This window comes from Narcine bancroftii, chromosome 3, assembly GCF_036971445.1.
Source record: "Narcine bancroftii isolate sNarBan1 chromosome 3, sNarBan1.hap1, whole genome shotgun sequence".
Classification (NCBI taxonomy): Eukaryota; Metazoa; Chordata; class Chondrichthyes; order Torpediniformes; family Narcinidae; genus Narcine; species Narcine bancroftii.
In genome coordinates, this window is record NC_091471.1 from 171014946 (window position 1) to 171029179 (window position 14234).

At 43.1% G+C, this 14234-nt stretch overlaps 1 protein-coding gene across 12 annotated transcripts in view; it reads right to left on the bottom strand.

Moving 5' to 3' along the window:
• Positions 1 to 7275: 7275 nt before the first annotated feature.
• The window catches only part of psd3l (pleckstrin and Sec7 domain containing 3, like), a 538648-nt gene continuing 531689 nt past the window's right edge, over positions 7276 to 14234 (bottom strand). For all 12 annotated transcript variants that reach the window (XM_069925817.1, XM_069925820.1, XM_069925819.1 and 9 more), the window contains one exon: positions 7276 to 9336. In XM_069925817.1, coding sequence (XP_069781918.1) covers positions 9124 to 9336 — 213 coding nt within the window. In that variant the 3' untranslated portion in view covers positions 7276 to 9123. The remainder of the gene's footprint in view (positions 9337 to 14234) is intronic.

Sequence of the window (14234 nt, forward strand, 5' to 3'; positions counted from 1 at the left end):
ATAGACTCGGGCACTCAATCATGGACAACACTGTCAATGGGAAGGTAACAAAATTCATGTTTTATAGTGGTAGTACAGAGAGCTTCATGCACCAAATGTGGTCCAAACAATGAAACTCAGGGTCTACCCAGCACACTTTGCCACTGCTTTTCCATCTCAGGACCACTCGATCATGGCTCAGTGAACTTGGCAGTGAAGGGGGAGACATACCAAGGGTTCAGGCTACTGGTCATGCCCAAGCTCTGTGTGGGACTAGACTTCCAATGTCACCTCCACAGCCCCACTCTTGCCTCCGGTGGCCCACTCCCCCCACTCACCGTCAACATCATATAGTTCAGCGACCTTTCAAAATCCATGTCCAGACTCTCCACCCTTCAGGTACCCCTGCCATCCCTTTTCAATTACCCAATGCCGGATTGCAAACCTATAGTGGCCAAAAGCAGCTGTTACTGTTCAGCTGACAGGGCCTTTATCAAGGCTAAGGTGAAACGACTCCTGGCAGAGGGTGTTATAGAATCCAGCAAGAGCTCCTGGAGAGCCCAGGTCCTAGTAGTAAAAGGGAGCAGATGGTCACTGATTTTAGCCAGACCATCAACTGGACACCTACCCACTACCCCACATCGCTGACATGGTCAATGAGATAGCTCAGTACTGAAGTCAGCCTACCATCAGCTCCCCATTCACGACTGGGATAAACCTTATTCTGCCTTTGACGCAGACAGATGCCTCCACCAGTTCCATTGGGTCCTGTTTGGGGTCACAAAAGAAGTCTCTGTTTTTCAGTGGGAGATGGACTGCATGATAGACTGGCACAAACTAAAAGCGACCTTCCCGTACCTCAACAATAGATAAAAGACAATAGGTGCTGGGGTTGGCCATTGGCCCTTCGAGCCAGCACCGCCATTTATCGGATCATGGCTGATCTTTCCCTTTCAATAACCAATCCCAGCCTTATCCCCATAACCCTCAACTCCCCTGCCCACAAGAGCCTTATCCAACTCTCTCTTAAATCTATCCAATGAATCCACCCTCACTACCCTCTGTGGCAATGCATTCCACAGACCCACAACTCTCTGGGTAAAAATGTCACCATCTGCGGCCACGACCAGTGGGACCATGATGCCAACCTGGAGAGATTTCACCAGATAGCAGAGGCATTGATCCTTATATCAGGGAGAAGTGCGTGTTGAGCACCACCCGCCTCGCAATCCTGGGATGCAACGTGAAACACGGTGTCATCCGTCCCAATCCCAAACGCATGTGTCCTCTAATGGAACTGCCCCTCCCCCACATGCTCAAGGCCCACCGCAGGTGCCTAGGTCTTTTTATGTATTACTCCCAGGAGTCCACCGCTTCTCCAACAAGGTCTGCCCACTGGCCCAAGCCACCACCTTTCCACTCCCCACAGAGGCATAAGAGGCCTTTGCCCGCATCAGACAATACAACACCATTACCACGATCCATGCCATAGATAAGACCACCCCATTCCAGGTGGAGTGCAATGCCTCTGACATTGCCCTTGCTGCCAGTCTCAATCAAGGGGTCCAACCCGTGGCCTTTTCTCCAGGATCCTCTACGGTTCAGAGCTTGGACACTCCTGCATCGAAAATGAGGCCCAAGTGATCATGGAAGCAGTCTGCCACTGGCACCAGTACCTGGGAGGCAGGAGGTTCACCCTCCTCACCGACAAATGCGTAGTGGCATTCACATTCAGCACCACCTACAAAGGCAAGATCAAGAATGAAAAGACCTTGCACTGGAGAGTCGAGCTGGCCACATTCAGCTATGACATCCAGTACAGACCAGGGAAGTTCAATGAGTCCCCCAGCGCCCTGTCCCAGACCTGTGCCAGTGCACAGCCCAAACAAAACCTTTTGCCACCCGGGCATCACAAGCCTGTACCACTTCATTAAGTCTCAGAGCCCCCCCTTTCTCTGTCCAAGAAGTCTGGAACATGACTGAGTCCTGCAGCGTCTGTGCAGAGTACAAACCATGCTTCTTCTGCCCACCACAAGCCCATGTGGTGAAGGTCACTCAGACCTTCAAGCGACTCAGTATTAACTTCAAGGGTCCACTGCCTTCCACAAATAAGAATGTCTATTTACTTTTGGTCATAGATGAATATTCCCGTTTTCCCTTCGCCATCCCTTGCCTTGACTCCTCCACCGCCTCCATTATCAAGGCACTGAAGTAGATCTTCACCATGTTCAGATACCCAGCATTCATCCACAGTGACCAGGGGTCAGCTTCATGAGTGAGGAGCTGACCCAGTAACTGGCAGTGCAAGGCATTGCATCTAGTTGCACAACTACCAACTATTGGCAAGAGACCTTACTGAAGCGCTTCACGTCATATGGTCGCTCTTGTGCATGGCTACCAATCAGACCCATCACAAACACCTTTTCTCCTTTCCTAGGAAATCGGTGACTGGCATCTCCCTGCCAGCATGGCTGACATTTCTGGGACCTGTACTCCTCTGTAAACACCTGAGGACCCACAAGTCCAACCCTCTGCTCGAACAGAAAAACCCAAACCTCACCTACATCAGGTACACCAATGAACAGGACACCGTCTCAACCAGAGGTCTGGCATTGGCAGGGACCCAGCCCCCTACCCTGGCCACCCCTGGCCCATCCAGGGCCTCCACCCAGGGACAACGCCCAACTGCTGCCTCTCCACAGGCCCCCACCCTCCATGGAGCAACCTTACATATATGCCCCCACTCCATCAGGCACCACCCCACTTGCGCCACCAGCCGCTCTGACCACCCTGAATATGTCCAACCTTCAAATGGCCCTGCTCCCACTTACCATGACCAGGAGCCTGCCCTGAGATGGACTCAGTGACAAAGGGGACCACTTGAACTTGTAAATATTGTAAATACCCTAGAACACCACCCACCCCGGGACCTTTTAATAAAGGGGTGAATGTGGTGATACAACCATTACTATAGCCGCACTCCTACCAGCTTACCGCAGGGGTCAACCACTGTACCTGCAGGTAGGCAACCTTGGAGGCTGGCTCCTCCTACCCGCCATCAATCACCGGGCCATATAAAGAGTCGAGCTGGCCCCTTCCTAAATCAGTTCTATCACCACTGTGTATATGTATAGATTGTAGTGTAGGATGAATGTGTTTGGCTGAGAGTGTAGCCACACCTACTGGCAGGTCTTAAAGGGTTGCTCCTAGCCAGACCAGGTCATTCTGGACTGGTCGACCAACATGTGATACGCTCCAGTCTTCTAGTTAATAAAAGCCTTGGTTTGGATCAACGAGCCTTTGATTCTTTCGACGCGCTCTACAAAGCGGCAACACAAGATTATGGATTATTGTGGTCCAGAATGTACTGTTTGATATGGTGGTGGAAGAAAATTCAATCATGGTGCTGAAAAGAGCATTGGATAAAATTCATGAAGGGAACAAAAAATTTTGTCATGGCAAAGAACAGGGTAGAGAATTAATTGGAAGGCTTCATTAAAGAGGAACCGTGGTCAATATGGCTTCCATCTCCAATTAGATTTCTATTCTAATTAGATTTGGTTATCTGACCTCGACATGAATCGATTGCATATTCTTGTTTCAGAGTGTAAATTCCTGGTGCACTGGAGAGTGGGGTATGCCTTGGTGTGATGGTAGGTTCTGTACTTTTTCCAGGACAGGTCTACCTCATGTCTTCCTTTCTTTAATAATTCATTCTCTAGCAAATCACCATGACACAGCGATGGTCAGTAAAAACAAACGTATAAGCCAGTTGATGTTGCTTTTAATTATGTACGTGCTCAGATATTTAGTTATCTGTGTGCCAGGTTGAACCTAAGCAAGATCCTTTCTGTTACCAGGTTTGACATGTACTCAATTTGAAATAAATAAGCAACTGATACAAATAAACAAATAAAATGTGTGGAAGGTGCTCTGACATTACAATAACTAGTTTATTTTTCTTTTAATTTAAATTTATTTTAATATATAAATAAGATCATTTTATCTCTTACATTCAGCTTCCCGGGATGCTAGAATGAACAAAGACTGCAAACACAGCAGCTAATTTCAATTTAACATTGGCATTGGTTCTTCCCTTGGGAGAATCTGCTGAGAGTTATTTGACTTGTTTGGCAACATGTTCACTTAAACCACGCAGCCCTCAATCAATGTAAAATTACTTCTCAATTCAAATTTGTAAACAGCTGTGAACTAGTTGTTGGGAATATTGGTGCTGTGGCATTTCAAGGATAAAAAGGCTTGTGTTGAAAAATGGAAATAGAAATGAGGAATCATCAAGGATAAACAACATGCTAAGCCCTCCCAAACATGTCAATTTTGGCTGGGATATCAGTGAAGCTGTGTCTTGCAGGCCTAACCATTAAACAATCAAGCCGAGGGATTTATTTATACATGTGGAAAAGTCCCAGAGTGTGGAAAACCAATGCTAATTTGTCTCAGCTTTGTGATTTTTGTATACGTGATCCATGCAAGGTACATTATGGGGGTGGCATTTGCAATATTTAGCTTATTGGTGCAAGAGTGTGTTAGAACATAGAGCATTACAGCACAGTACAGGTCCTTCAATTCACAATGTTGTGCTAACTGATGCAAATCTACTCCAAAACAATCTAACTCACCTCCACTATTTTTTTACATAATTTGACTTCGTAAGAATCTTTTGAATGTCTCCATTTTACTAGCTATTATGTTTCTGTGTTACTTGGGAGGCTTCTTAAATAACTGAGAGATGCAAGATTCAGATAACAGATGAGAATTTGCTTACTGATGTCTTCCACCATCTCAGGAAACTGTTCACACACACTCATATATACATACACCCCACAGTGGTGCACGACAATGAGAAGAGTGCATTCTTACATGGTTACAAAAGAGTTCACATTATCTTGACTATAGAACACCAGCCTTCACCACTACCCATGGCAATGCATTCCAGGCACACACCACCCTTTGAGTAAAAAAAGCTTACCTGTGATGTTTCCCCTAAACTTTCATCCACTCATTTTAAACTGGTGTCCTCTAGTCTTGCTATTGTCAAAGGTGTCAAATTTCCTCAAGCTTCTGAGAATTGTGAAGACACAGTTGTTAACACTCGACCTGTTCCTCCTGGTGATGTCCTGCCCACATTCCCTCAATTTAGTTCAACAGACTCAGAACTGAAACTAATCAATGACACTGAATCCATCCACGGCTGGAGGCTGATGTGCAGTGGGGGGCTGACTGAGGAAGACCCAACACTGGCATGAGAGGAGGTAATGTGGTTTACTGACAATGACTTCCACATGCTACTGAAAGAGCTAGGCACTTCAATGGATGTCTAGCACACCAGGAGCTCAGGGTGCCCCATGTGGTGAAGGTGGCCTGTGCAATTGGTCCCCAAGGAATTGGTCACAGTGCTGTATGACTGTCTTGGGTCTGGTCAGGAAACACCATCTGATTACAACTGTGAGAACGGTGTGAGAATGGAGAAATGGTGCAATAACAACCCGAGTCTCAATGTGGACAAAACAATGGAGATGATTGTGGAGGACCAGGAACAACCACCCTCCATCACACATTAATAAGTTGGTAGTGGAGAGAGTAGAATACTAAATAGGAATCTACTTAAGAAATGACCTATCCTGGACACACAGCATCTCCTCACTTGCCATGAAGGCCCAACAGCAACTGCACTTCTTCAGAAGGCTGAGGTGGTCAAGCCTTCTGGCCATGGGCAGTGAGAATGCTGAATGACAAATGTTCTATGAACCACTAAAGCAATTCTATGAGACTCAACTATTTATTAATAATATTTATTTTAAACATATGTATACATGTACTGTACTTGAATGTATTCATATTATGTGTGTATATGTTTGCAGTGTTTTGCACTGAGAACTGAAGATCGCTGTTTCGTCGAGTTGTACTGGTACAATTGGATGATAAATAAACTTGAACTGGAAAACTTAATTATGAAATTTGCCACATTTCAACATATTCATCGCTCATTGTATACTCACTTCCAGGTATTGCTCAAAGGTAAGGCTTATCAGATAAACATGAACACACTCATGCACACTGGTGAATATATTTCTTCAATTAATTTAATCTTTCAGAGATACAGCATGGTGTTAGGCCCGTCGGTCCCACAAGCTCACGCTGCCCAATTACACCCATGCAACCAATTTACCTCCCAACCCTGTACCTCTTTGGAACATGTGAGGAAACCAGAGCACCCGGAGGAAACCCATGCAGACATGGGCAGAACGTACAAACTCTATTGAGACAGTGATGGATTTGAACCCGGTGTCACTGGCACTGTGATAACGTTGTGCCAGCTGTGACGCTACCAGTGACACGTTTTACTTGTTATCCCTTTTTGCATCTCATGACATATTGTTGTAAACACACAAACACACCCACCCCTAGAGTCATCTTTTCCTTCAGCTGCCCTACTTACACTAGACAACAATTTTTTGTTCCCAAAAGGTTTTCTTCCTTAAAAAAAATTGAGGATTATTATAGACAACTTCAAGCTGAACACAAAGATAATGTGTGATTTTCTGCATCATGTAGGAACTTAGAGAAACATTAAATAAACTTTTATTGAATTTAGTCATGTTTAATCGCATAATGATGCTGACACTTTGTGTTAGTTCAACTGACCTAAAAATGTTTTGCTGCTGATTTTTGTACTCAGCATCTGATGCCTCTCTTGTCAGAGTCTAACAATAGTTGGCCAACATTGATGGATTTCAGTTACACAGACACCGCTTTTCCATGGTCATAATTCCCGGTGAAAACTTTTACCATGTTCGTCACTGACCCCAGCAAGATCAACAGGGAAGAAGTCCAAGTGTGAATGCAGAAAATGATATTTCAGTGTCATATTGCACTTCATCGTTTTTGTCATGCTAGGAATTCACAAAAATAGGTTATATCTAAAACAGTACGAGAAAGGAAATTTTTAAGGCAACTTTCATGATCAGCAGCCCAAAATCCATAAGGTACACCCAAAAGTGTTCAGGAAGAAAAAATTTTCATTGTCCAATGTTATTTGTTCACGTGGCTCAGAACTGATCAGTTTGATGATGCTCATACATGATGGATGTTGGGATGATCTTGCAACATTTAGGACGGAGGATTCTAGTTCTAGATTATAATAACTATGCACTGCATTTCCCAATGCTTTCTGCTGGCCAACTGTACTTTTCTCAAAGTAAATCTGACAGCATTGCAGCATGGAAAAATAAATCAACTTTAAGCTGACTTGTAATCAAGAATCAAGAATCAATATAACATCTAATAGATTTATTGATGCGAGCTCTAGTCTCTTGGAGAAGACGGCATGCAAAAACAAGGAACATTTGTAGCAGAAAGGTTTCCTGCATACTATTGTACAGTAAATCGATTATATACAGAAAACATTTAAAAAATCCACTGGCCTACAGAACTGAGTGGAGATGCAACAAAGAACCTCAATAAATATTATAACAGCACAAAGAAATACCCAATGTCATTGAGCAGAGACATTTATTTGCCTCTGTAAATGCATTACTTAGCAGATACCACTTTTCACTATAAATTCCATTGCAGCCGTTTATTATCTGCAGATGCAAGAAGTATGAGTGACATTCTCTGGTGAGCATGATACAATTTCTTTATAGAAAAGAAATGAGCTGTTCACACTCAATGTGATCAATCGAGTCCACAATTAGGCACAGCTTTTGTGCTCTTCCTTCAGACTGCAACTTGACTGGCATGATGAGGGTTAAAATATAGCTTGGTTACGATAGAAATTCAATAACAGCAGTGGTTCTGGAGGACAAAATGCAATTTCCTGTTTGAAGCAAACATTCCAGCAGATCAATTGCAATTCTCTGACAATACTGCCTGTTTAACTTGTCTGACTGGTGCCAGAACTTGTCCGAATGTAAGTGCCTGGAATTATTCAACGAAATGGAAGACAAACACACATTCTTTAAAAAAAATAATAAAAACAAGTGGTAAAGCTACGTGTCCTGTTTAAAGTGCACTATAAATACTAGTTTTTAAAGATACAATCAATAGGATTCAAATGGTACCTTCTCTATATTTGTTATATTCTTGTAAAGAAAACAGCATATACAGGTAACAAGGCCAGTTGGCATTTCTCATCAGTGTAAAATGAAGTCGCATGATCATTTCAGAACAGAAATATTTCAAACTATTCTTTTTCCCCAATACTGGAAAAATTAGTTTCATGGCTCAGTAGCAGCTGTTGACATGGGAGTGGGATGTGCTAGGTAGTTGGGCTACTGGTATGTTGTGTAGTTAAATGCTGAATTAACACTTCTGCTAAGTTACTGGCACGCAAAAGACGGGGACATTCGGATGCTTTCTTTGGAGTGAAAATGCTCACAAATGTGCCTGCTTCGCAGGAATGACTGAAATGCAGTGGCTCAAGTAATCTAATGAGCAGAATTAAGTACTGGAGGGGGATGGGGTGGGAATGAAGTTTGAGGAGAAGGTTGAGAGATTTGTCTTCTTACTTGCAGTAAGGAAAAACAATCAAGGGTCCAGCCAACAGCCCATCAACGTGTTTAGTTGATCTCAAAAAGCAACACTGTACAAAGCCATGTTTCTTCACAAATAAAGACACTCATGGAAACCTTTACTTAGCTCTACTTCCTTTGTGAGTGTTTGGCTTAAATAATTTAAAAGATCAGAAACAACAATTAACGGGGGAGTGTGAAGATCAGCAGCCATCCTGCTCTCAAATTCAGACACTGAAATGCAGCCAATGTTATTTCCCTGCCTGGGAAATGACACGTACCCATTTACAGGCTGGCAATCATTGATAGTCACCTTGTGAACACTTTGGACTGAATGACCTTCACTGGTTTTTAAAATAGCCGATCAACACATTTGTCTCTTTAAGGCAATATTTAAAAAAAGTCAATCTACAAACAACCAAAAAATATATTAAAAGCTATAGGAGTGTCTGCAAATGAAGGACTAGCATATCAGTCACATACTCACAATTTATGTTACCAAAATTTGACATCTAAATAATATTTTACACAAAAATATACAAGTCACAGATTGCGTCACTTGGTTACGTTTTGGTGGCTGGGGTTGGGAGGGGTATTTCCAGCTGTGGAATTAAGACTTCTGCTTGTTGTTGGCTGTCTCAGGCCTATGGTCTTTCCTTTCTGAGACATTACGCTTGACTTTTGCATTTACAGGATACATCTCTTGGTTCAGTGATGGGCTGGAGTGTGACTTTTTCATCCCACTGCCATCGTTTTCCATGCTGTTCAGTATCTCCTGTCCTCCATCCTTCAGCAGTTGAACATAAGTCTCATATCTGGTTTTCTGTAACAAAAAAAACAGCATGGTAATTGCTCAGTACAAAAACAATGTTGCCATGGTGCAGGGTGCACCCTTCAGAACAAAGATTGAAACATTCAAAAATGGCTTCATCTCTCTTTTGAATAATGAAGTGAATAATGAATGAATCACAAAGGTCTGTCAACACTGTGATTGTAGTTAAAAACACAAAAAATGCTGGAGGAACTCAGCAAGTTATGCAGCACCCATAGGAGGTAAACCAAAGTTTTGAGCCGGAGCCCGTCATCATTCTCTTATTTACATCCTCTACCTCCTTTCATTCATCAAAAGTACAGGTTGCTCCAACCAAATCAAACCATGTTCTCACACATAAGTGGAGATAAGGTAAATAATATGCTCAGTATGACTCTGTGTACTTCAGATACCATTTCACTTTGGATGAATGATATATTTTACTCCTGATTACGGTTTATGTTTTCAGGCAAGGGATTACCCAACCTATAACTAAAGTAAGGAAGTGTTTCTTTTTCTATTGAAGCAAGGAAGAAAATACCAGTTCCCACAAATTTATCTGTCTGACTTGCTGAGTTACTAAAGATTCCAGCATCGGCAGCTTTTGTGTTTCTCACACAAATTTGGATCAGGAAAAGGTTGATGCAGCATGGGATGATCATTGGTTTAGACTACTCATGGAGTCAACAATAGATAGAGATCAAAAACATGCCCTTCAGCCCAGAGTCCAGGCTCCCCATCAACCATCCATTTTCACTAATTCTATATTCAAGAACAGTGATTAGACTTGGAAACCTCCCCTTGCTACACTAATCATAGGCTGCTCCAACATTACAGGAGGATTGTCTGCGTGATTGCAAAGTCACATTTTTGAACTAAGATAACTGAATATTTATTTCCTATCTTTGGTATTTATTGACTCTTTTAATTCAATTGTAGTAATTTCAGTATATGAATATAGAACAATGTATATGACAATGAAGTGTATGCAAGGTTAATGTTATGAGAATCATTATCATTGATCCCCATTGTTTATTCCCCAACATTCCCCAGATGTAGAAGGTTACAGTGACTAATTAATCCACGCATCTTTGAGAAAATCTTCATAGTCACTGGGACAATGTGCAAATACCACATGGACAACACACAAGATCAGAATTGAACTGATATCACGGACACTGATGCAGCACTCATGTTGAAGCAAACATGACTTGTGTTTTCCATCTTGCAACAGCGACCACATGTTAAGAGTACATCACAATTTGCAAATCATGTTGGAATACAATGGGATCAGAAAATTTACCATTTAATTGCAGGCAATTAAAATCCTCTGCTTTTGAAAATATTAGGCTTCATCGCCATATTCCTTAATTAAGCAATGCCATGACTAATTTTTTTAAAGTATTTTTTTTATGTTAATTTTTAAAAAAATTAGATATACAGCAGAGTAACTGGCCCTTTCAGCCCATGCCGCCCAATTACACCCAATTGACCTATAAGCCACGGTATGTTTTGAATGGTGGGAGGAAACCAGAGCCCCTGGGGGAAAACCCTATGCAGACAAAAGGAGAACTAACAAACTCCTTACAGACACAGTACAGGATTCGATCCCCAGTCCCGATTGCTGGCACTGTAACAGCGCTGCACCAACTGCTACGTTAAACCGTTCTGCCCTGTCCTTGAGGTGAGATGCAAATACTTTGGGAAAATCCAGGAGAACATTAGCTGATCCAGTTCTGATAAAGGGTCAGAATCTGGAATACTAACTGACCATTTCTACCCATGGATGCTGTCTGACCCACTGAGTTCCTCCAGCAGGCTACTGTTGGTTCAAACTTACGGAGTCCATCTTTAAGCCATCAATAAGCTGCTTTATCTCAGGGGCTCTATGCATCATTTTGCACAAATCAAACAGGTAAGGTCTAAGTCTGAGCTCTTGATCATCAGATCTGCCAAACTGACAGGATGGTTGGCTCCAGCACCACTGTGCTAGGAAAGGAAGTATCAGCAACAGGTATGTTCCTTACGACTGGAAGGTTTATACACGAGGACACCATCCCATATGACTATGATTCAATAAGCTGCCCGTGCATGGTCCCAAGGTCAAACAATCACAATGTCCTATTGGGAAGAGGCCAGCAGATGGGATTTGTGCAATTTTATCCTAGAAGGTTTGAGTGATTCAGAAAATCTGCAGCATTGACATAGTGATTAAATTACTGTAGTAGTCATCCAGTGACTTGAGTTCAAATCTAGCTATAGGATCTGGAATTAACATTTAGTTAAACTAATTATTTGGAATTGTTAGAAAAAGTGCAGAGAACAAAACAAAGGACTCTACATCACCTTTGTTGACCTCACCAAAGCCTTCGACACCGTGAGCAGGAAAGGGCTTTGGCAAATACTAGAGCGCATCGGATGTCCCCCAAAGTTCCTCAACATGATTATCCAACTGCACGAAAACCAACAAGGTCGGGTCAGATACAGCAATGAGCTCTCTGAACCCTTCTCCATTAACAATGGCGTGAAGCAAGGCTGTGTTCTCGCACCAACCCTCTTTTCAATCTTCTTCAGCATGATGTTGAACCAAGCCATGAAAGACCCCAACAATGAAGACGCTGTTTACATCCGGTACCGCACGGATGGCAGTCTCTTCAATCTGAGGCGCCTGCAAGCTCACACCAAGACAAAAGAGAAACTTGTCCGTGAACTACTCTTTGCAGATGATGCCGCTTTAGTTGCCCATTCAGAGCCAGCTCTTCAGCGCTTGACGTCCTGCTTTGCGGAAACTGCCAAAATGTTTGGCCTGGAAGTCAGCCTGAAGAAAACTCAGGTCCTCCATCAGCCAGCTCCCCACCATGACTACCAGCCCCCCCACATCTCCATCGGGCACACAAAACTCAAAACGGTCAACCAGTTTACCTATCTCGGCTGCACCATTTCATCAGATGCAAGGATCGACAATGAGATAGACAACAGACTCGCCAAGGCAAATAGCGCCTTTGGAAGACTACACAAAAGAGTCTGGAAAAACAACCAACTGAAAAACCTCACAAAGATAAGCGTATACAGAGCCGTTGTCATACCCACACTCCTGTTCGGCTCCGAATCATGGGTCCTCTACCGGCACCACCTACGGCTCCTAGAACGCTTCCACCAGCGTTGTCTCCGCTCCATCCTCAACATCCATTGGAGCGCTTACACCCCTAACGTCGAAGTACTCGAGATGGCAGAGGTCGACAGCATCGAGTCCACGCTGCTGAAGATCCAGCTGCGCTGGATGGGTCACGTCTCCAGAATGGAGGACCATCGCCTTCCCAAGATCGTATTATATGGCGAGCTCTCCACTGGCCACCGTGACAGAGGTGCACCAAAGAAAAGGTACAAGGACTGCCTAAAGAAATCTCTTGGTGCCTGTCACATTGACCACCGCCAGTGGGCTGATAACGCCTCAAACCGTGCATCTTGGCGCCTCACAGTTTGGCGGGCAGCAACCTCCTTTGAAGAAGACCGCAGAGCCCACCTCACTGACAAAAGGCAAAGGAGGAAAAACCCAACACCCAACCCCAACCGCTGCAATCGTGTCTGCCTGTCCCGCATCGGACTTGTGAGCCACAAACGAGCCTGCAGCTGACGTGGACTTTTTACCCCCTCCATAAATCTTCGTCCGCAAAGCCAAGCCAAAGAAGTCATCCAGTGACTTGAGTTCAAATCTAGCTATAGGATCTGGAATTAACATTTAGTTAAACTAATTATTTGGAATTGTTAGAAAAAGCCTCTGGGATGGAAATCTACCAATCCTCCCTAATGTAGTCTGTGTACAACAATAATACAAAAGTGCTGGAAGAATTTAGCAATTCACGTAGGATTCATGGAAAGCAATTGACAGTCAATATTTATAGATACAGCTAAGTAGTTGACTCTGATATATCCCAACAAGTCACCCTTTTCAAGGGCAATAAAGGATAGGGGATAGGGGTTGGCCTCACCATTAATGATCACATGCTGAACAATGAACACATTTCAAATAAATGAATGGTGAAGCCAGATTATTCTTTCCAATGGAGCGAACAAGACGAGTGGTGTATAGACCAAAGGTTGGAAAGGCAACTGAATAATTCTAGCTACAGCAACAGGTGATACACTGAGACCAGTAACTCAACGTATTCCTGCTTGGAGAATGAACATTGATTGGGCATAAATCTGCAGGTGAGGGAAATATTTTGGCAGAATATGGTGCACCAAGGAATAATAAAAGAATAAAAAGAAAACAATTGTGGAATTGTTTCACAATAAAGCATTGTGACTCATAGTCCAATTAATGTAAATCTTCAGATAGATAACCTCTCTCATCAGTACTATATTACATTTTGCTCTCTCATTAAATCAATTAGTAGAAGAACCGACTCGGGACGGTGTAATATTAGATCTCCTGTTAGGGAATGAGCTAGGTCAGGTATCGGACGTTATTGTTGGAGAACAAATTGGGTCTAGTAATCATAACTCTGTTAGTTTTCAGGTAGTTTTAGGGAAGAGCAAGGAGGGGCCTAAAGTTGAGGTTCTGGATTGGAGAAGAGCAAATTTCGAAGGAATAAGAAGGGATTTGGGGAGTATTGAGTGGGACAGGATATTTTCATGTAAGGATGTAAATGAAAAATGGAGAATATTCAAAAAACAAATTTTGAGGGTACAGAGTAGATATGTCCCAGTGAGGATCAAAGGAAAGTTTGGAAGTCATAGGGAGGCTTGTGATTGTTTGACCTTGAGACCATGCATGGGCAGCTTATTGAATCATAGTTATATGGGATGATGTCCTCGTGCATAAACCTTCCAGTAGCAAGGAACATACCTGTTGCTGATACTTCCTTTCGAGGAATATTGGAAATTTGGTTAGGAGAAAAAGGGAGGTG